Genomic DNA, 22,564 nt, shown 5'->3' with positions numbered 1-22,564 from the left:
AATCATTTCTGGAAGCACTGCTGTGTTAAAACACTCTAAGGAAGGAAAAATATTAAGAATAAGCCCGCGTAACTTAGATATAATTGAGACTATATATCATTCAGATAGACATTCATACAGTGACTTAACAATTTGTGAAAGATCCAATGTTTGGGTTGTTTGCTCCAGATTCCCCATTAACGGCAAAGCTAATTTAAAAGATAAATACAAGCTTGTTGATTCCTTCAGGATTTATCTTGATAAAACTGACCAATGGGTTAATGTAACTCAAACACCTGATGATAGAAGCAACTTTAGCGCTTGTTCGTTTATGAAAAACATTTATGTCTTTGGTGGATTTGCTGAAAAAAGAGCTATAAAAAGTTGTTATAAATATGATACAAAAAGGAGTAAGTGGAATTTCATAGCCAGCATGAACAAGTTTAGGCAAAATGCAGCTTGTACAGTATTCGAAGGTAAAATTGTCTTAACTGGAGGTTACGACGGTAAAAGTAAAGTAGATTTAAACTCAGTAGAGGCATATGGTTGTTACGAGAATAAATGGGACTTTCTGCCCTGTATGATCAACAAAAGATATTTACACGGAGCAGTTTGTATGGGCAACAAGCTGTTTGTGATTGGTGGAAATGAAAATGCTACTTGCGAGGTATTTAATAGCAGCTCCATGAAGTTCACTAGTATCAAGCATTTAGAACTTAGTTGTTTCAAATTTGTTTCTGCAGTCAGTATTTGTGACAAAATTTTAATATTTTGTTCAGGTGAAAAAGTAGATGTAGAACGAATTTTCACTTATAATGTTGAGGAAAATGAATGGAAATCTGAAGGTGTTAGTTATTTTAATTTTGGATATACTGAGTGTCTTTCAAAACTTTCTGTTATTTAACAATAAAAAACAATTTTGTTGTCTAATAACTTATACGAAATGTTGAAAAAATTTGTAAGGTACTGATTTTCGTTTAAACTTTTTGTAAATTACAAACTTAGTTTTAAATGCATATTGTTGTTGTGTTCTTTTTGTTTTCATTTCAGTTTTTTTAATTTAAAAAATTAAATAAGAACAAGTACATGTTTATACTTTGTTAATAATTTACTTATAACAGTTATTATTAAAATCTTATGAAAATTAGTGTGTTTTTCTTATAGCATAACGTTCATATGTTGTTTTGTAGAACTAGCTATAACTAATTAGTTGTTCTTTGGATTTTTAACCATTAATACTCAATGTATAATTTCAAAGATAAAATGTAGAACAATTTTATACAACTTATAGGTAAAGATAAACTTCTTCATCTAAAACTTATTGAAACAGATTAAGAAAATTAAAATGTGTTTCATTAATTTAAGGTAAACATAAATATTGAAACTTCCCTAGAAAAACAATTGGGGAATTAATTTAATCAGTACGGCATCTAAAATACTTACTTAAAAGTAAGGGCAACTTTTTTAACTATAAAAATTTAACTAAATTATTATAATTTTTGCAACACTTCATCTGCTTTATTTGATTCCATTTTAAAACTTTAATAAAGCTTTTATTAAGGCTGTTTAAATTATTAGCTATTTATATTTTACTTTTTTATTACATGTAGTTTACGCATATTTTATATTCTATATATTAATTTATTAAATTAAAGTGTTAGAACTTTTAATCTCTGGTATATATGTCAAAAACACATGTAATTTTTATTTTCTTTAGTACATTTTGAGTCTGTCGACCTAAATAAGGATATAAATGACAATGTAATACCTAAAATTTTTTTAAATATTTTAATATATTGTGTTATTTACTTAATAACAACTTAACCATAAAAATTCTTTTTAGATGTAAATGAAAAAAATCTAAAAAACAGTTTAAAAATGCTATTAACTTGACTTTAATTATTTTAATTTAGTTTTATCTTTATGTTTTATATAATATGCTACAAAATGCTATCATAAAATTTTAAATACTATAAACAGTGTAGGCTTACATTACACATAAAAACTACAAGTGTATATATATATATATATATATACAACTATACTGTGTATATTACAATTGTGTTTTTAATAGACACATTTGCAATTTTTTTCTTCAAATCTTTTTTGTCGAAATTTATGCTAGATTTAAAAGATAAATAACGTAGAATTCACCAATAATCAAACTATTTTTATCCGTAACACTCCTACTCAATATATCAAAAAAACTATTTCTTGATTAGTTATAACAAGATTTTAATTAAATAAGCTAACAAACTCGATTTTTTTGTTTATTGTTGAAGTAAAAAGACAAAAAAAAAACAAAACAAAAATATCTACAATTTCCATAGAAAACTAACTATATAAACTACAAAACAAAAGTCGGTACGAAACAGCAAGAGATTTTTTTAAACTTTGAAAACTAAAACAAGTTAAAATAAATATCATTATCAAACAACGTAATACTAGTTGTACAATAAATAAATTATCAGGCAACATGGAAATTTTAAACTGTTAAATAACAGAAAGCTTTGCAAGACATACTAAACCTCCTTCAAATTCCGTAAAACAATTACTTTTACAGTACCATTCATTTTTGTCAACATTATAAGTGAGAACTCTTTCTATTTCTGTTATAACAAATTAATTTTACCTTTAGTAGTCAATTGAAATTTTGCAGGTGGTAATTAGAAAGGTTTAATGCAGCTTTAACATTTTGTGTTTCAAGATAGTTTCCGTTCAACCGTTATACTCAATGCCATTTCGGCCTAAATACGATTCTGCACTTTCTTAAAACAAAAATTAATAATGAAAGTTTTTATAATTACTTATTTAAGTAGACGCTTTTCAAAATTTAGCATGCTTTAATAAACTTACTTTTTTGTACACCTATTTTAAATAACTTGTTTTTGCATTTTTTATGGAAAGTTTTTTCAATTCACATGTAAAGTGTTTAGTTAAATACAAAATAAAGCTTCAATTTTATAATTTCAGCAACTATAGTAAACGTGTAAATATAAACTTCACTACTACACAACTGTTTATATCAAGTTAAACTAGTTGTTTCTACATTTTAACGAAAAAGATATATCGTTTATACCTTTGATTTAGATACCAGTTTTAAAAATTATAAAAAAAATCAGAAAAATTATTAAACAGGTAAAATACCATTTTTGGTGCTAACCATTAACTTTTAATTTAAAGCGTATTAATTTTTTTGATTAAAAATTAATTAACAAACCTATATTTAATTAATTTATTAAATTAAAGTGATAGAACATTTATCTCTGGTAAAATATGTTAAAAGCACATGTAATTTTTATTTTTTTTAGTACATTTTGAGTCTGTCGACCTAAATAAGGATATAAATGAAAATGTAATACATGAAAATTATAATAATATTTTAACATCTTGTGTTTTATTCTTTATAAAAACAACTTACCATAAAAATTCTTTTTAGATGTATTTAAACGGAAAAAATTATAAAAAAACAGTTAAAAAATGCTATTAACTTGACATTAATTATTTTACATTAATTTTTCTTCTTGTTTTAAATTAGATGTTACAATATGCTATCATTAAATTTTAAATGCTTAAAACAGTGTACGCTTACGTTACACATTTTTAGATAATTTAAATTCTTAACTTGTTTCATAGAAACTAAAAGTATAAATATATTTAAAAAAACTATACTATTTATTTTATAATTTTAAATAGAAACATTTGCATTTTTTTTCATCAAATTGTTTTTGTTGATATTTATGCTAGATTTTAAAGATAGATAACGTATAATTCACCGATGATCAAAATAATTTTATCCGTAACACTTGTACTTCGCAATATATAAAATAAACTATTTTTTGCTTATGAAAAGATTTTAATTATATAATTTAACAAATTCGATTTTTTATTTACTGTTGAAGAGAAAAGACAAAAACAAACAAAAAAACAATACCCACAATTTCCATAGAAAACTAAGTATTTAAACTACAAAAAAAAAGTCAGAACCAAACAGCAACATATTTTTTTAAATTTTGAAAACTAAAACAAGTTTAAATAAAATAAAGTTATCAAAAAACGTAATACTCATTGTATATTTAATATAATTATTAGGCAACATTGAGATTTTAAACTGTTAAATAACAGAAAGCTTTGCATGACATACTAAACCTCTTTTGAATTGCTTAAAACGATTACTTTTACAGTACCATTCATTTTTGTCAACATTATAAGTGCAAATATTTTCTTTTCCTGCCATATACCCTGAACCAAAAATCAAAATTTCGCCACCAACACTGACCGCGGAAACAGAATAATAACAATTGCGATCCAACCGCTTGATACTAGTGAACTTCATGGAGCTGCTATCAAAAACCTCGCAAGTAGCATTTTTCTCTACCAATGACAAACAGCTTGTTGCCCATACAAACAGCTCCATGTAGACATCTTTTGTTAATCATGCGAGGCAGAAAGTCCCATTTATTCTCGTAACAATCATATGCCTCCATTGAGCTCCTACTTCCACCAAACCAATGGTAACCACCAGTCAAGACAATTTTACCTTCAAATACTGTACAAGCTGCATTTTGCCTACATTCATTCATACTTGCTATAAATATCCACTTTTTCCTTTTTGTATCATATTTATAACAACTTTTTATACCTCTTTCTTCAGTAAATCCACCAAAGACGTAAATGTTTTTCATAAACGAACAAGCGCTAAAGTTACCTTTACCGTCAGGTATTTGAACTACATTAACCCATTGGTCAGTTTTATCACTACAAATCCTGAATGAAGATCGTGTTTCAGATTCGCCTTTAACATCTAATTTTGAGCAGACAGTCCAAACATAGGATCTTTCACAAATTGTTAAGTCATTGTATGAATGTTTCTTTGAAAGATATATAGTCTCAATTATTTCTAAGTTACGCGAGTTTAACCTTAAACTTTCTCGTTCTAACACATCAGTGCTTCCAGAAATAATTACATCAAAGTTTTCTTGTCCACAGAATCTATTGTGGTACAAAATTTGTGTTGTTTTAGATGAAAAACTAACGGCCATTTTAAACCTGTAACTTTGATATTCATAAATTTACAGTAACTTGTATGGTTATAAAATATTAGATTTGTTAAATCAAAAACTTTAATTAATTATTTTAGCTAGAGTTGTATACTTTTATGTTACTAGTCATGTTTGACTTTTTATAAATGAAATACTTAAGTACAAATAGTTTTTGCAAATATGAGTATTAAAAATTAAATTTTAATTTGAACACTCTCAACAAAATTTTAAACTGACTAATTTACTTGTAATGTTTTTGATATTTAGCAATTTCTCAATTAATTTAAAAAATGTTGTACTAGTTTTGTATAACACTACTAATTCTTCTTGAATTAAATTTGGAAACCCTTAATATAAGTTTTTAAGTGTTGTCTATTATATGTTAATATGTATTACGCCGTCGTATAGTCTTAGCATTGTATGTTATTAAGTAGTAAACGAATTTGTTAGTTTAAGTCATTGTTTTGAACGTTTAACTCTATCATATCTTTAACTATCCTTTAATTTTGATGTAAATATGTTCACCTTGTTGTCATATATAAACAAATATACAGTAGAATATATTGATTTTACAATTTATTTTGACTAAGTGTATTTTTAATTAATAAAACATTAAAAAACAAACAGCTGTATAAAGTTTTTATTTTTTTTAGCGTAGTTACGTTTATTGATTGTAACATAAATGAGCATAACAACTGATTTCCTTTCTTACAATATAATCAAATATCAGATACGTTAACACATCAAAACATAAATAATAATTTTTAGTCAGTTTGTTTTAAGTGAAGCTACAAGTTTTGAATCCTTTAAATTAGTTATATTTTTTCAATTGATAAATAAAATTTATAATAAAACGTTTTTTTAGTTTAATTAAAACATTAAAAATATATTAAACGTTCCATCACTTTGAAGATTGAAGTAAAATCAAAGTAAAAGACAATCTTTAAGTCTTTCAAAGACCGATGAAAATTTGATCACCTTTGTATTTCCTGGTAACTACAATTCAAATATATTAACAATCTAATTTATAACAATATTTTTAAATTACTGATGCTTTTTTCTATTTTTAATAAAAGCAATAAGTACTATCCATGTATTTTAATAATAAATAAGAGAAAAATATGGTTATTAAAATTTCTACCTTATAAACTAAATATTAAATCTAGTAGCTAAACCATTAATAAGATTATTAACTGACCAAGAATAAACTGGTTTGTGTAAATAAAATATCATAGCTGTTTTTCAGGCGTAATTTAAAAAAGTTATCATGATGCAATGCGAACTACATACAATATGTGAGTGTGTTTAACCGGCCGGTAATGCCCGGTCACTATAAAGATATTTATCGATTTTATATAAAATTCTTACGGAATCTTCTACTAAGCAAAATAATAAAAATACATTGCGCGCGATTGTGCGATCTTGCTTTCAGCCTTTTTCGTACTGCTGTTTTTGGTTTTGTTTTCCATCCTACCAACCCAAAAATTATATCCGATATATTTTTTAAACTATTTTTAAAATTTCAGAAATTTTATGTTACGTCACTAACTCTTCCAGATGTCCTGTTTTAGTCGACATAAAATCGTTCAAAAATATGTAAAAAAATTTGCATAAAATTAGTATAATTTCTTTTTTGAGTTCATTATCAAATTTAATATCTTTGGAACTTTACTTAATAAATAAAGTGTTATACGTTTAAGAAATAAATAAAGTATTACACAACTGTAATAGCTAATAAATAAAACAAAGAAAGTCAATGTGCTATAAAAAAATATCACTTGAAAAACAGCTAAATGTAAACTTTAGGTAGATTAATCTAAAATTTTTATATAAGAATGTTTGTCCGAAGATGTTTTTTATTCTTGTACTACTACATCTACGTAAATAATTGGTAAAGTACAGTAGACTACCGCTTAAGTATGCAAATTGAACACGACCAAAAAGTAAAATAAAAATAAACACTTATGAAAATTATTAAAATATTAATTTCCAAAAATTTGCTTCTTTAAGAAATTTTAAACTTTGAAGTAAATTACTAAATTATCAATAGAAAAATTTATTTAAATCTAAAATGACAATTGGCAAAAAATTAAGGGTTTCTCTAATTCAAACTAAATGACATGGAACTACTAGAGGTAGTATTTTACAGTTTCAAATGTGATGAAAGTTATACAGCTAGCAGGAATAACTCTCAATAAGTTTGCAGTCAGCCCTTTGTAGAACCCCTTTGTATACCTTTGACTAGCAGTCAGCCCTTTGTATACCAGGAAAATAATTATAAAAAGTGTATATATGTATTTTATAAAAATATATATCTGGTGTGTTATCTATCATGTGTATAAATTTTTTGTATACAGATTAGAACAAATTAGCTTTAACAAACCATACCAGCCAAACATTTCTTTTTTTAGCTATGACAACCAGAATGATATACTTCACCTCCTGTTTAAATATGTTGCAAACAAATACCCTTTAAATTTAAATTTTAACCTTGATGTTAAAGAAGGAAATAGTAATGTCGTTAAAAAAACGTTTTAAAGGGTGGGTTAGAAAAGAAATCCCAAAACAGAAGTACGAAGAAAGCGAAGCATAGCTTTCAAGGTATGGAAGCTAAAAGCAAGATCGCACAATTGATTTTTAGCTAATTAATATAATCGACTTTTTAATTTAATATTATTGATTTGCTTCAATTTTTTTTTTAATTTCGTGAAAATTTTCAACTGCTACTAAAAGTTCTCTAAAATTTCGGAAACTATTGCTTAAGCTCAGCATTAAAACAAAAGTTATTTTTTATAAATACTTGCTATCTTTGACTCTGCATCAAAAAGTTAGCACCAATCTAACTACCGAACTAATCTAACTATTAGTTAACATCTAATATTTTTAATTTATAAGTAAACAAAATACATATATTATATTAAAAACAAAAAGTTTCTTTTTTACTTTACTTTATCTAATTACACATCTATCCTTAAGTTACTTAAAAATAATATCTTAGTTTTATTTTCATAGGCGAGATTGGTAATGTCAATCATAATAATCATAACGAAAGTTTACACAACTAATCAACCTAAATCACATGTAAGCTAAAACTTAATTATCTTAATTACTGTTTTAACAAAGAAGAAAATAACAAGATAGGTTTTTTAAATTCAAGAAAACAATTTTAAAACTCAATTCAGCCACAGCATACCACGTTTAATTTTCAACTAGTTAAATGTTTTATCTGTTATTTGCTATAACAAACTAAAAATAAAATTTAATCTTATACTTTAGATGTCATGTCATAAAAAAGTATCCTTATCATTTGAATATTAATAATATATTCACTATTTCAATATTGATAAAATTAGTTCAAGGAAAACGGACTGGTAAAACTTTTAGTTAATCATTTGTATTGTACAGGTATATAAACTCATTAGAGGTGATTAAGTTAAACCAGTTTATTTAAGTGTTCTTGCATAATAAAGTTGTTCTTATGACTTTATAACTGAGATCTAGTTTTAAACTTAATTTTTTTTTCTTAGTTTTTTTCTTTACTTATATATGCTTAAAGTATTTGTGCTTATTAAAAGTCTTTACATTTAAATTTACCAAATTTTTCTCATTTTACTAGGCTAAATTGTAAGTTTCAAAGTTGTATCAAATTTAACCAGCTCAATCAAAATATGATTATTTATTAGAAATAAACTTAATTTTTGTTTTCATGTTTATTAAATTCAAGTATTTACATTTAGTGACCTAACTATTTTATTATTTACGTTGTTTTGTTGTTTTAAAAGCAAAACTAGTAGACATTAATTATAATGAGTAGATTTCAATAAATAGGATTATTGAAATTTTTTAACTTTAAAACATTTCAGTTCCATGATATTTTAACTTGTTTTTTAACTTTGAATTTAAATTAAATGTTATTGCAATACCGGATAAATTTGCAAAGTTGAGGTGTTGAAATTACAATTTCTCTCTGTTGTAAATTGATTTCTATCAGAAAAGCATCAAAATGACCGTTAAAATTGTCAAACAAATGGTCAAAATAAAAACGCTCGTTCTTGACTTGGACGAGACACTGGTCCATTCTAGGAAAATCGGTAATGGGATAAGGTACAAAACCAAAGGCAAACTAGATTTCGTTTTCAAAGTAATTTTTTATTCCTTTTGATTAATTTTAAAAAATCGTGTAAATTAAGTATGATAAACATTAAATTCACATGTAAACCAGGTTTGTTTTAGTTACTTTTGATGTTAATGTATCCTTTTTTTGTATGTACTATTCTTATTTTTATGACTTCTCTAACATAGACAAATGTAACACTTACGTGCGTGAACACCAAAAAGAGAAAAGAAATCTGTTGCATCTAAATATAAATAATTCAATATCAATAAATTAAATTGATTAATGCTTTTTCTAAATTTAAATTATGGTAAAAGTAGTAAAATTAAATTGCAAATAAAATTGAGACTTACAAAATTAAACCCTTGTTTTTTTTAAAGTAATTTTTGCAATTTATTTGTTTATTTATTTTGTATTTAGCCTAAAGTTATGCTAGTTTTTAAAGATTTGCAAAGCCGAACGCACATAAAAACAAACAATAAACAGTTTTTAGGCAAAAGTGCAAAGTTTAACGACAGACTAATTAACTAAAAAACAAATTGAATTAACTTTTAGTATTAAAATCAGATCAATCAATCTGCGAAGAAGCAGAAATAAAAGTATTTTTTGTTACAACTAACTACTGTAAATATTTTGGGATTTAAAATAAGAATATAAAAAGACAAAAATAGAAAAAATTCTTTTTGTCGAAATTTGCCAGCGATTAACCGAAAACTACCAACCCCTGTTCTAGCTGCATAAATAATTTAAGTATTTAACAGTACAGTAGAATATTTTTAAATTGCCTTAAAGTGAATTATTTAGTAAAATTTTAATAGTGCATTTCTATTTTTCTACATTAGGCAAATTACATCTCAGCGTCTTTTTAATTAAATATTATAAATATAACTATTTTATAAGACTTACGGTTAGGTTGAATTTATTTCAAATATTTAACTTTTTGTTTCTAAAACAAGTGTTTACTTTTTTATGTGTAGAATTTGTTTGATAGTATATTTTGTTTATTTAATAAGTTTAAGTCTGTTATAAAATTATAGAGAAAAATCTCGTTTTGAAACACAACAGTGTTTAATTTATACAAAACCTTTTTTATTTAAACTCTCCCATTGACATATCAAATTTTTTAACTGGCAACAAAAAATAAAAAGCTTTATAACAATCATTTAAAAACTTTATTAAAAAATTTTTCCTTAAAAAAAATTTAAACTAAAAAATTGTATCTGTTTCATAGGTGAAATTAAACAGGTTGAATATGTAAAACCAAAATAAAATGTGGGTTACATAAGAAAACAAACTTATACGGTTATAGTATGTTTTCCACCTCAACTAGTAATCATAACAAATAAATATTTACATTAAGCTAACTAATACTGATTTTAAGTTGTACTTACATCTACTTGTACTACTTATATAAAGTAGGCATGACAATGAATGAACATATTGTGTTAAAGAACTATACGAACACTAACATATATAAAGACTATGCAAAATTTAATAAATTTTATGCTTCAAAAATTACTTTATGTGTTATTAAGACATTTAAACACAAACTAAGTTAGGAAGAATTATACAATGAGAATGGTTAAGTTAGAATGAGAACTAACTGCTTTAACTTATAAAAACACTTATGTGAAAAAAACCTTCTTAAATAAAAACTTTAAATTAAAAAATCAAATAAAATAAATACATATTCTTTAATTACATGTTTATTGCAGCAGGGTGTGGCTAGCACAGTTACCATAAGTAGCTATAAAGCTATAAATCTTAGTAAAAAAATTGCTTTTTTTGAAGGTGGTAATAAATTAGCTTTTAGCCCTTAAACAATTGCGATAAGTGATTTTACACTATAAGCTTATGGAAAAAAATATTGCCGTTTTAATAAAAAAATTGCCTTTTGAATAAATAAAACCCCCTTTTTTAAAAAACTTTTAGTTTCTGATCACTATAACATTTAGCTTATCTAGTAATAGCTTTTTGATCTTAAGTAACCTTTTATAAAGAGTAAAACAGCATAAATAATTAGTAAAATGAAATTAATGTATGATAATGAAATTTTTTGTCAAAATGAATTTTAAATTAGCTTAAATTTTAGCTTTAAATTTTTTTTACAAACTCTTGTTGAATGATAAAAGTAAAATTATAACAATCAGTTCTTTCCTTAAAAAAATTTTTATAAGTCTAATTAAAAACTGTCATAAAAAAGGTTAAGTTAATAATTATCTTGTTTGTTAGTTTAAGATAGTTAAAATAATTTCATTTTTCGAATAAAATAAGGAGTAGAGTTTGAGGCTGATGGTTATTCACCATATAGAAAAAAATAAAACAGCTCAATTCATAGTATATTAGTTAAAAAATGTCTATTCCTTTTGATAGAAAGTATTTTATTATTTCATTTTATACATATTATATCTTAAAAATTAACTTTGTAAACTTCAAACTAAAATTTCTTGAATATTGGTCTATAAGTCAACATAAGCAATGTGAAAAAGTAAATTTTTTAACTCTTTTTTGCACTTAGACATTTTTTTACGTTTTTCATTTAATTTACAAAAATTTACAATTCAAAAAAGGCGTACATCTTTGTTTTTGTGTTACAAATACTTAACAGCTACACGCTTGTCGTTGTATACAAGTGTTAACAAATCGTTTCAGTTTATGACGTCACTAATAATTTTACGTCACTACAGGTCCTGCGATGACGTCAGAACGTTCCTGAAAGAATACCGAAGATCAGAATAAACAACAAGCTAAGATAGAAGTTTTTGAAGTGTCATAAAAACTATACTTCATATTAGAATTAAACAGCACTCATTATTTGATAAAAGAAAAATTAGTTTTTAATTGTTTTTGTTTGTTTGTTTGATTAGAGAATGAAATAAATTGAGTGGAAAGTTTTTTCTGTATTTTTTTTTTGATTTTTGTTTTTCAAAGAAAATATTTTTGACGTTTCACAGAATATTTGACTAGATTAAATGTACGAAGTCTTTTAGTTTGGTACCTGCAGCCGAAACCAATCCTGTCCAGCGCTTTTTTTCTTTAAATAATTTTTCCCTGTTTTGTCTTCGATATTTTTAAAAATAATAAAATTATTCACATATTGAAATTGTTTTCTATAAATGTAAATACTTATAAACATTTTGAATTTTATAATTTTGAATTTTTCTATGTCGCTAACCCGGGTTTCTACTTATACACTATTATTGGCCTGATTTATAACGCAACGAGCGCTTTAACTTGTATAGTAGATGCCCAAGATAAAGCTTAAATTATAGTCGACTTAAATAAACTAATATGAATTACTTACTATTTAATAAAGATTTAATAAATTAGTTACTTATACTAATTTAAACTTAGTTCGATTTCTTCTTGTAGCACATACATTTTCTCTGCTTTATCTATTAGTTGTTACAGTTGTGCTATTTTTTATTTGATCTATAAATGTATAACACTTTTATTTATTAACAATTAACGTTATTACAGTAATTTTAAAGTAAAGTTCCAAAGATATTGAACTTAATAGTAAAGTCAAAAAAAAGTTATAACAATTTTATGCAAATTTTTTGTAAACTTTTTTGAACGATTTTGTGCCGACAAAAAATGGACATCTGAACGAGTTAGTGACGTAACATAAATTTCTAAGAAATTATATAGTAGTTTGAAATATATATTTGATATAATTTTTGGGGTGGGTGGGATGTTAAGCAAAGACAAAAACAGCAGTACGAGGAAAGCGAACTTAAGTCAATGTCGCACAATTGCGCGCAAAGCGCGCTTTTGTGCTTTCATTTGCGAAGCAAAGCCGAAAGAAAGCGGAGCTTTCTGAGGTTGGAATGTACGAAGAAAGCGAAGCGGAGCGAAGCTTTCGAGGTAGTGAAGCCTAAACCAATAGCGCACGAAGCGTGCCTCCCTTTGCGAAGCAAAAGCGAAAAAAAGCGAAGCTTTCTGAGGTCGAAATTTAGATTTTTTCAACGTTAAAATACTATTTTTTTATTTTTATAAAACCATCCTGTTTTAATGCTTAGTTTAAACAGCAGTTTTTTAAAACTTGAAGAATTTTTGTGATTATTCAAAATATAAAAAATTTCTAACATTTTGTAATATACTTACTTAAATATTATTTGTTTCCTTTATTCGGCTAGCACAAAAGCGCGCTCTGCGCGCGGTGTGCGATACTCTTAGTTATTTATTGTAAACTGTTAGTTGTTTATTTTGTATGTACTTCATTTATAATAAAACGAATAGATATGTTAAGATGTTTTTCTTTTTTTTATAGTTTCTGTTTGAAACTCATTCTGTTCTTATGCTTAGTTTAAACAACTGTTTTCTTAAATTTTAAGAATTTATTAATAACATTTTTAACTCTGTACAAAACTAAAAAACATTACTTTTTTTAATAATTTTACTTATAACATTATTTATTTGCTAGCATAAAAGCGCGCTTTGCGCGCGGTGTCCGATACTTTTAGTTATCTGTTATAAACTGTTTTCTTGTTAAAGTAGTTCCTATTGTTTTATAGTTTACTGAATAGATATATTAAATTAAAAACTTACACTAAACTTAAAAGAAAAGTGTTTAAAATAGTCAAAAAAATTTTGATGTGTTTTGAGCTTGGGGTCCACAGAAAATTTTATTTTAGTTTAATGCCTATAGAATTTTAAACTTAAAACCACCGGTCTAGCTTAGTGTGCATTGATTAATTTTAGAACATTATGACTTTTTTTCTTAGTTTAAGGTTACTAAATTAAGTTATGTCAAGTTTATTAAAAATATTTTTTATTTGTTTGTACAAATATCTGTTTATAGATTTTTTAACTAATCTTAAACTTTCAATTTTGTACCGTGTAATCGTTCATCTTAAAATTTTGTTTATATACAATGCTAAATAGCACAACTTAAAAGTTAAAAATCTATTTCATATTTTTATTTGTAAAAAAAAATAAAAAATCTAAACTACTAGAGGAAAAATAATACATTAATTCTTTCAGGACTTTATAATGCAAACTATGTTTCGGTCAAACACCTTAGTCAGTTCTTAAATAAAAATTTTTATTAAAGTATAATTTAAAAATAGAAGTTAAAATTCTGTCATAAAATAGTTGAGCTCCACATAACTGTTTTTACACAACCCAACAAAAATTAATTAATTTAAACTAAAGTGTTTTGTTAACTAAAGCGTATAAGTTATTTATACAAATGTTTATTTAAGAAAATTAAAGATAAAAGTTATAATAAAAAACAATATTAACTTCTGTTCTAATGAGTTAGACTTTTTAATTGACAGGTTAAAGTTTTGGCACTGATAAATTTATAACAATAAAAATGCTTTTTTTAAACTTATGAAAATTTTATGATTCAAATTTATTAGCATTAAATATTTGATTCTTTGATCTAAATATTTTTATGGTATTATATAAAGCATAATTAGTTTTGTTTTAAGGTTTAGAGCAACTTTACTATCTCAATTTAATAACAACTTTTTGTTTGACAATAATTGATTTTCTTAAATAAACATAATAAAGTATTAAATTTTTTGCAACATATCGGTACAGCGACCAAACGGGTCGCCAAAAGTCTCTCACATAGTACACAGTTCAGTTAAACCTTGTGGAATAAAAAAGCCTTTGTTTTTAAAAGCTATTTTCGCTAATTTTAGCGCTGTGTTTCTACTATTAGAAGCAGCATAAAAAACATATCAAAATGTCTACTTTGATAATAAAAGCCATAATTAGAGTTTATCTTAATATTGTAAAATAAATTTGAGCTAAGTAATCTTAAGAAAAAAGAATTTTATTTTAATGCTAAGTTTTCTACCGCAGAAACTAAAACAAAAGCATCAAAATGACCGTTAAAATTGCCAAACAAACCGTCAAAAGAAAAACGCTCGTTCTTGACTTGAACGAGACACTGGTCCATTCCAGGAAAATCGGTAATGGGATAAGGTACAAAACCAAAGGCAAACCACATTTCGTTTTCAAAGTAAGTTTTTTTATATCTCTGATTAATCTTTTGATAAACCGTGTAAATTAAGTATAATAATTCATCTGGTAAACAAGTTTATTTTAGTTACTTTTATGTTAATGTGTTCATTTTTTTCAAGTACTATTCTTTTTATATTTTCTCTAACATAGACAAATGTAATACCTATGCATGTGAAAACTAAAAAGAGAAAGGAAAACTGATGCATCTAAATATAAATAATTCAATATCAATAAATTAGTTTGATGTTTTTTTTTCTCAATTTAAATTATGGAAAAAGTGTTAAAACTAAACTAAAATAAAACTGAGACTTACATAATTACATCTTTATTTTTATTTAATGATCATGTAAAATTTAAACTAACGCTAAGTGGTGAGAACTAAACAAAATATAGTTTAACAGCCGAATTGGTTCTCAAGTTATTTGTGGGTATACAAAAGACCTGGAGTTGACAAGTTCCTTGATACTGTTTCCGAATGGCACAATTTGGTCGTATACACGCATGGCGCTGAAGCGTACGCGACACCTATTCTTGATTACCTGGATAATGGAAGGGGGATTCTCAACAGGAGATTTTTCAGACAGGTATTTGTATTTAAACACAGTTTAATATTAACATATGACCAATTGTTGAATATCTTGACAATAAGAGGAAGATTTAGTAGACGAAATGTTTAAGTTTTGTTTCAATTACTTATCAATTTTAAATATCAATCCATCAACATTGGCTTTGGTTTGTAAAAGTTATTGTAAAAATTACTTTGTGGAATTTTGAGCTTAATGCACCTCACCATAGTTTTTATTATTTTGTTAATTTTAGCTCGTGTTTATCAAAGTTATAAAATTTATCTTTTATATTTAGTTAATATATTTTAATAAACGAAATATTATTATGTTTCATATTTTCAACTTTTATTATTTTTCAGCAACGTACTGTTAAAGCTCCGTCTTAATAAAAAATATGTTTACGATTACGACGGTTTGCAATTTTTTTTATTTATTTAACAAAGATTATTATTTCAGCACTGTGGCTGTGGCCATGCCAAAGACTTGAGACTGGTCGAAAAAGATCTCAAAAACGTTGTTTTGTTGGACAACTCTCCGAAAACTTACAGACACTTTAAAGGTAGTTTAAAGCTGTAATTTAAATTATGTATATACATGTAGGTACAAGTAAAATTGTTTAAAAGACTTAAAGTAGTATTTGAAAAAACTTCTAATAACTGCTTGACCAATTTTACAGAATAGAGTTTTAATACCTTTGTTGGTTAAAAATATTTATTATCTAAGCTAATTAAAATAGTTTAATTTTCAACAAACTCAACAGAAAATGGAATACCTATCGAGTCTTGGTATGAAGATCGAAATGATAATTGTCTTGATGAACTAATTCCAATGTTCGAAAAAATGAGGTAATACTAAGTTATTTTAAAATAAAGTATTTTATTTGATTGATGACTAAAAACACAAAATGGTAATTTTCTTCAAAAATTAGTTCTTATTTAGAGAACTCGATCCAGGAATTTTAATTTTATATAAACTTAAAGCAGATACTTATGTTTCAAACTTTTTTTTATATAAAAAAATTACTTTAATTGTCTTGTTTTGGAATATATTTATTCCATTCTTTTTTTTTTGAAAGAGTTTGTATACTTTGGCTAGTTTGTATATTACGTATTTAATAATTGAATTTTATAGTTTTTTTTGACCAAGTTAATTTTCAAGCTTTTTTGTTTAAATGTACTTATCGAGGTTCTCCTAATATAAGTGGAAGTAATAATATCTACCTAAAATTTCATTTAACTTTTTAGTCTTTACAAGAATCTACTTAATTTGTAATTGTGCCAATTTAAAAAAAAAAAAATCATACATCTTTGTTTTTGTGTAACAATGAATTAACAGCTACACGCTTGTTGTTGTATACAAGTGTTAACAAATCGTTTCAGTTTATGACGTCACTAATAGTTTTACGTCACTACAGGTCTTGCGATGACGTCAGAACATTTCTGAAAGAATACCGAAGATCAGAATAAACAATAAGCCAAGATAGAAGTTTTTGAAGTGTCATAAAAACTATACTTCATATTAGAATTAAACAGCATTCATTATTTGATAAAATAAAAATTAGTTTTTAGTTTTTTTCTTTTGTTTGGTGTTAGAATAAAATAAATTGACTGTAGGTTTTTTTCTATATATTTTTTAACTTTTATTTTTCAAAAAAATATTTTTGACATTTCACAGAATATTTGAATAGATTAAACGCACGCAGGACCTTGAGCTTGGTACGCAGGACAGGCAGCCGAAACCAAATCCTGTCCAGCGCTTTTTTTTTAATAATTTTGCCCAATTTTGTTTCGATATTTTTGAAAATAATAAATTTATTTACAAATTAAACTTGTTCTCTATAAATGTAAATACTTATAAGAATTTTTGAATTTAATTCTTTTGAACTTTTCTATAATAATTTTTACACATTATAGTATATAATCATAATGAAGGCTTACGTTGGAATGTTATTTACCTAAAACTGTTTGTTTAAAACTGACAATCTAAAATTTTTTCATTTGTTTTTGTCCTATTTTAGTTCTTCCTTAATTTTTTTTTTTTCTTATAATTTTTTTATATATTTTAGTAGTTTAACAAACACAATAAGGCTTAACACATCAACCTTGTATTAAGAAATGTTTTCCTTTGGTAATATTGTTAAAAAGTTACTTATATTAAGCAAAAAAAAAATTTTTAGTTATTAATAAAATAATTGTTCAACATGTCTTAATTTAGAAACAAAATAAAAAACTGCCAAGATCTTTCGATGAAGTACTTAGATAATTTTTTTTTCTTGTGTTAATATTATTAAATAAAAACTAAACATTTTTTTATTATATAGTAATAATAAAAAGCTTATATTACATTATTAATCAAATATAAAAATTCAAAAACAGTGTATATTCTGTAGTTCTTATTAATAATACACATTATAAATTTAGATAAATGTCTAATATATAACTGTCTACAGTTTTATGATTTCTGTTATACCTTTTTATAATATTAGTTATTTGTAAATTTTACCGCGCAGGATTTTTACATTTAATTTGTTAACTTTAAATTTTTGTAAGAAAGTGGAGAAACATTATAAAATACAATACTTAAAAATTATTATTTTTAAGTTTAAAAAAAACTTTTAAATGCCTTAAACTAAAAGGTCGGTAACGTGAAGCCTCTACGCTGAAAACAAAAGTTGGCGGCCCACACTAAACCATTTAGCTAAAAACATAACTAAAAAAGAATTTTGGTAAAAGCTATTGTAAGGCTCTTAATTTAATACTTAGAAATTACAATTTTTTATTGCATTATTGTCTCATTTTGTAACAGAGTAGTACACATCTACTGATTGTTTTAATTCTCACCAATGCAGTTTTTCTTAACACAATTAGCGGAGATCAGCAGCTCTTTCTAGGATAACTTATTCCTGCCTTAAACTTACAAACTAACAAAATTTAGATGTTATTAGCAGTTAAGTAAAAGCTCTTGTTGTGTTTTTACAATTTCAAGAACACTACACGTTATGACAACAACTTTGTTACAAACACTTTATTTATAATTAAACTTGTAAAATTCTTGACTTAAAATGTTATTGTAACATTGGAAATATTATTTTAAGTCTTAGATGTAGATTTTTTATTCGCGATATATAGTAAAGTTCTTACATTTGTGATTTATTTTTTGAAGTATGCAATTTTCGAAAATTTTACTTCTGATGATAATTAAACTTAACAGAATTAAGAGAAATTCTTTATCATAAAATACGTAACATAAATGACTAGGTCTACCTAACAGTATATAATGGTTTAATTGTATTTGTTTCTGAACTATCATTTAAGAGTTTTTAAATATTAAAAATTAAAAGGTTGTTTAGCATCAATATAATTCTTAATTTATTCACTTGGTTTTTTATTTGTAAAAATAAATAATTCACACCAATTTTTAGTTATTTTTCATTTTTACTAATATTATTTAACTACAGATTTACAATTTAAAAGTCCGCTCTGCGGTGAAACTTAGTATTTTTTTTTTTCAAAAGTAACAAACTTTTAGTTTATTACAATATTTAGTTTATGCTTAAGGCTAAGTGTAACAGCATAGAAATGATATTTGATCTACATATAATTGTAATTGATTTTAGCATGTAATTAAAGTATTGATACTTGCAGTTTTAAAACTTAAGATAAAAGTTAATCTTTAAATCCTATTCACTGTTTAGCAGTTAGATATATTATTTAGTTTATAAAGTAGTAGTTTTATTAACTTTAAATTTCTCTAATCTATTATTAAAATACATGGATATTATTTATTAATTCTATTATAAATAAATAAAAAATCAGTTGTTTAAATATATTTTTTTAAATTATTTGTTGAGGTTAATAAAATTGAATTTACCAAGAATACAAACATTTAGATACGATCGATTTTTCAAAGATTTATAAACTGTTTTCTACTTTTGTTTTACTTCAATCTTCAAAGTTAATAAAACGTTTAACATGTTTTTAATGTTTCTATTAGATTAAAAAGTTTTAGTATGGTTTTGATTTATCCATTTAAAAAATATCACTGATTTAAAGGTTTCAACACTTATTGTTACACTTAAAACAAAATGACTAAGAATTATTGTTCAACGTTTGAGGTGTTTATTATATCTGATCTTGATTATATTATAAGAAAGTAAATCAGGTGTTAATTACATTTATAGACACTCATATTTTACTATTAATATAAAAGTATTTAATTCTAATTGTATTAGAGTAAAAAACTCTAATCAACTAAAATCATCTGTTCTGCCTATTCATATTACAATCAATAAACACAATTATGCTAAAAAATATATACAGCTGTATGTTGTTAAATGTTATAGTAAGTAAAAATACACTTAGTTAAAATAAATTGTTTAACTAAGAAATTCTACTACATATTCATTTATACATAACAAATAGGTGTACATATTTACATCAAAGTCAAAGATATGATAGAGTTAAACGTTCAAAACAATGTATTAGCTTAATAATTTCGTTTAAAGTTTAATGATATATAATGCTTTGGCTGTACAACATCGTAATACATATTAACGTATAATGTACATCACTTAAAAATTATATTAAAAGTTTTCTAAATTTGTTTCAAAGTAGAATTAATATTGGTATACAAAACTAATATAAAATTTTATAAATCAATTAAGCAATTGCAAAACAAGTAATTTAGTCAATTAATAAAATGTTGAGAGTGTTTAAATTCATATAAGCCAAAACTATTTAGACTTAACTAAATTACATTTATAAAGAAAAAAAAATCAATAATATCATAAAATTAAATAATTCTAGCTAAAATAATTAAATAAAGTTTTTGGTTAAATCATTTTACAAAATCCAATATAAAAAATTACAAAAGTTACGGCAAATTCAAATATACCAAAGTTACAGGTTTAAAATGGCAGTTAGTTTTTCTTCTAAAATAACAAGCATTTTGTACCAAAATAGATTTTGTGAACAATAAAACTTTGATATTATTTTTTCTGGAAGCACTGCTGTGTTAAAACACTGTGAGGAAGGAAAACTACTTAGACTAAGCTCGCGTAACTTAGACATAATTGAGACTATACATCATTCAAAGAGACGTTCATACATTGACTTAACAGTTTGTGAAAGATCGAATGTTTGGGTTTTATGCTCCAGATTACCCGTTCGCAGCAAAATTCATCTAAAAGATAAATACAAGCTTGTTGATTCGTTCAGGATTTATCTCGATAAAACTGACCAATGGATTAATGTAATTCAAACACCTGATGATAGAAGAAACTTTAGCGCTTGTTCGTTTATGAAAAACATTTATGTCTTTGGTGGATTTACTGAACAAGAAGCTATGATAAGTTGTTATAAATATGATACAAAAAGAAGTGAGTGGATATTTATAGCCAAAATGAATGAATATAGGCAATTTGCAGGTTGTACAGTATTCAAAGGTAAAATTGTCTTAACTGGTGGTTACGATGGTCAAAATGAATTAAGTTTGAGCTCAGTAGAGGCATATGATTGTTACGAGAATAAATGGGACTTTCTGCCTTGCATGATCAACAAAAGATTTCTACACGGAACAGTTTGTATGGGCAACAAGCTATTTGTCATTGGTGGAGAGAAGATTGCTACTTGCGAGGTATTTGATAGCAGTTCCATGAAGTTCACTAGTATCAAGCAGTTAGAACTCAGTTGTTTCACATACGTTTCTGCAATCTGCGTTGGTGACAAAATATTAGTATTTTGTTCAAGTGAAAAAGTAGGAGTAGAAAGAATTTTCACTTATAATGTTAACAAAAATGAATGGAAGTCTGAAGGTAATAATTTTTTTGATTTTAGAGATTTTGATTGTCTTTCAAAACTTTCTGTTATTTAACAATAAAAAGCTCTTTTGTTGTTTAATAACTTATATGAAATGAACTTTTAATCTCTGGTAAAACATGTCAACAAGTCTGTTTGTTATTTTGAGTCTGTCGAACTAAATAAGGTTGTATATCACAATGTAATACATAAACGTTTCAAAAATATTTTAATATCTGGTGTTTTATACTTTTTCTTTTTTATTCTTTTTAGATGTATGTAAATGTAAAAAATCTAAAACGCAGTTAAAAAATGCTATTAATTTTACTTTAATTATTTTTATTTAATTTTTTTTGTTTTATATTAGATTTCACAATATGCTATTATTTTCGAATTTTTTGTTTATTTATAAAGTAAAAGAACAACAATATCCACAATTTCAATTAAAAAATAAGTATTTAAACTACAAAAAAAAGTCAGTACCAAATAGCAACATATTTTTTTAATTTTGAAAACTAAAATAAGTTTAAATAAAATATCATTATCAAACAACGTAATACTCATTGTACATTTAATAAATTATCAGGCAACATGGAAATTTCAAACTGTTAAATAACAGAAAGCTTTGCAAGACATACTAAACCTCCTTTGAATTCCGTAAAACAATTACTTTTACTGTACCATTCATTTTTATCAACATTATAAGAACGAATTCTTTCTTTTCCTGCTATATACCCTGATCCAAAAATCAAAACTCACCACTAACACTGACCGCGGAAACAGAATAATAACAATCGCGCTCTAAATGCTTGATACTAGTGAACTTCATGGAGCTGCTATCAAATACCTCGCAAGTAGCATTTTTCTTTCCACCAATGACAAACAGCTTGTTGCCCATACAAACTGCTCCATGTCGACATCTTTTGTTGATCATGCAAGGCAAAAACTCCCATTTATTCTCGTAACAATCATATGCCTCTACTGAGTTTAAATCTACTTTATTTTTACCGTCATAACCACCAGTCAAGACAATTTTACCTTCGAATACTGTACAAGCTGCAACTTGCCTCCTTTCATTCATACTTGCTA

The 22,564-nt window shown here is 25.1% G+C and overlaps 3 protein-coding genes across 3 annotated transcripts; 2 read left to right on the top strand and 1 right to left on the bottom strand.

The window, feature by feature from the left end:
- Positions 1-14,974: 14,974 nt before the first annotated feature.
- LOC145836228 (CTD nuclear envelope phosphatase 1 homolog) lies at positions 14,975-16,529 on the top strand. The gene is made up of 4 exons (XM_082944048.1): positions 14,975-15,112; positions 15,516-15,698; positions 16,137-16,239; positions 16,441-16,529. Exons 1-4 carry the CDS (start codon positions 14,975-14,977, stop codon positions 16,527-16,529), a joined length of 513 nt encoding a protein of 170 aa, XP_082800174.1.
- A 4,551-nt stretch (positions 16,530-21,080) lies between these two features.
- LOC145836227 (kelch-like protein 41b) lies at positions 21,081-22,087 on the top strand. Its single transcript, XM_082944047.1, has 2 exons — positions 21,081-21,492; positions 22,062-22,087. Exons 1-2 carry the CDS (start codon positions 21,081-21,083, stop codon positions 22,085-22,087), a joined length of 438 nt encoding a protein of 145 aa, XP_082800173.1.
- A 136-nt stretch (positions 22,088-22,223) lies between these two features.
- On the bottom strand, positions 22,224-22,556 carry LOC145836226 (kelch-like protein 38). Its single transcript, XM_082944046.1, has one exon. The coding sequence runs from the start codon at positions 22,554-22,556 to the stop codon at positions 22,224-22,226; it is 333 nt and encodes a 110-aa protein (XP_082800172.1).
- Positions 22,557-22,564: the final 8 nt, after the last annotated feature.

The sequence above is a fragment of the Thalia democratica genome, chromosome 5 (genome assembly GCF_965202585.1).
Source record: "Thalia democratica chromosome 5, ktThaDemo2.hap1.1, whole genome shotgun sequence".
NCBI classification, from domain to species: Eukaryota; Metazoa; Chordata; class Thaliacea; order Salpida; family Salpidae; genus Thalia; species Thalia democratica.
The sequence above is the reverse complement of the archived record's forward strand: the minus strand, read 5'-3'. Positions and strand labels throughout refer to the sequence as shown.

What these genes read in the sequence shown, in the direction of transcription:
- LOC145836226 (XM_082944046.1), bottom strand. Translation starts at nt 22,556, where the DNA reads ATGAATGAAAGGAGGCAAGTTGCAGCTTGTACAGTATTCGAAGGTAAA.
- LOC145836228 (XM_082944048.1), top strand. Translation starts at nt 14,975, where the DNA reads ATGACCGTTAAAATTGCCAAACAAACCGTCAAAAGAAAAACGCTCGTT. An exon ending in AACCACATTTCGTTTTCAAA is followed by an intron (nt 15,113 to 15,515) that starts GTAAGTTTTTTT and finishes ATAGTTTAACAG; the next exon opens with CCGAATTGGTTCTCAAGTTA. An exon ending in ACAGGAGATTTTTCAGACAG is followed by an intron (nt 15,699 to 16,136) that starts GTATTTGTATTT and finishes TTATTATTTCAG; the next exon opens with CACTGTGGCTGTGGCCATGC.
- LOC145836227 (XM_082944047.1), top strand. Translation starts at nt 21,081, where the DNA reads ATGAATGAATATAGGCAATTTGCAGGTTGTACAGTATTCAAAGGTAAA. An exon ending in AAATGAATGGAAGTCTGAAG is followed by an intron (nt 21,493 to 22,061) that starts GTAATAATTTTT and finishes ATAAATTATCAG; the next exon opens with GCAACATGGAAATTTCAAAC.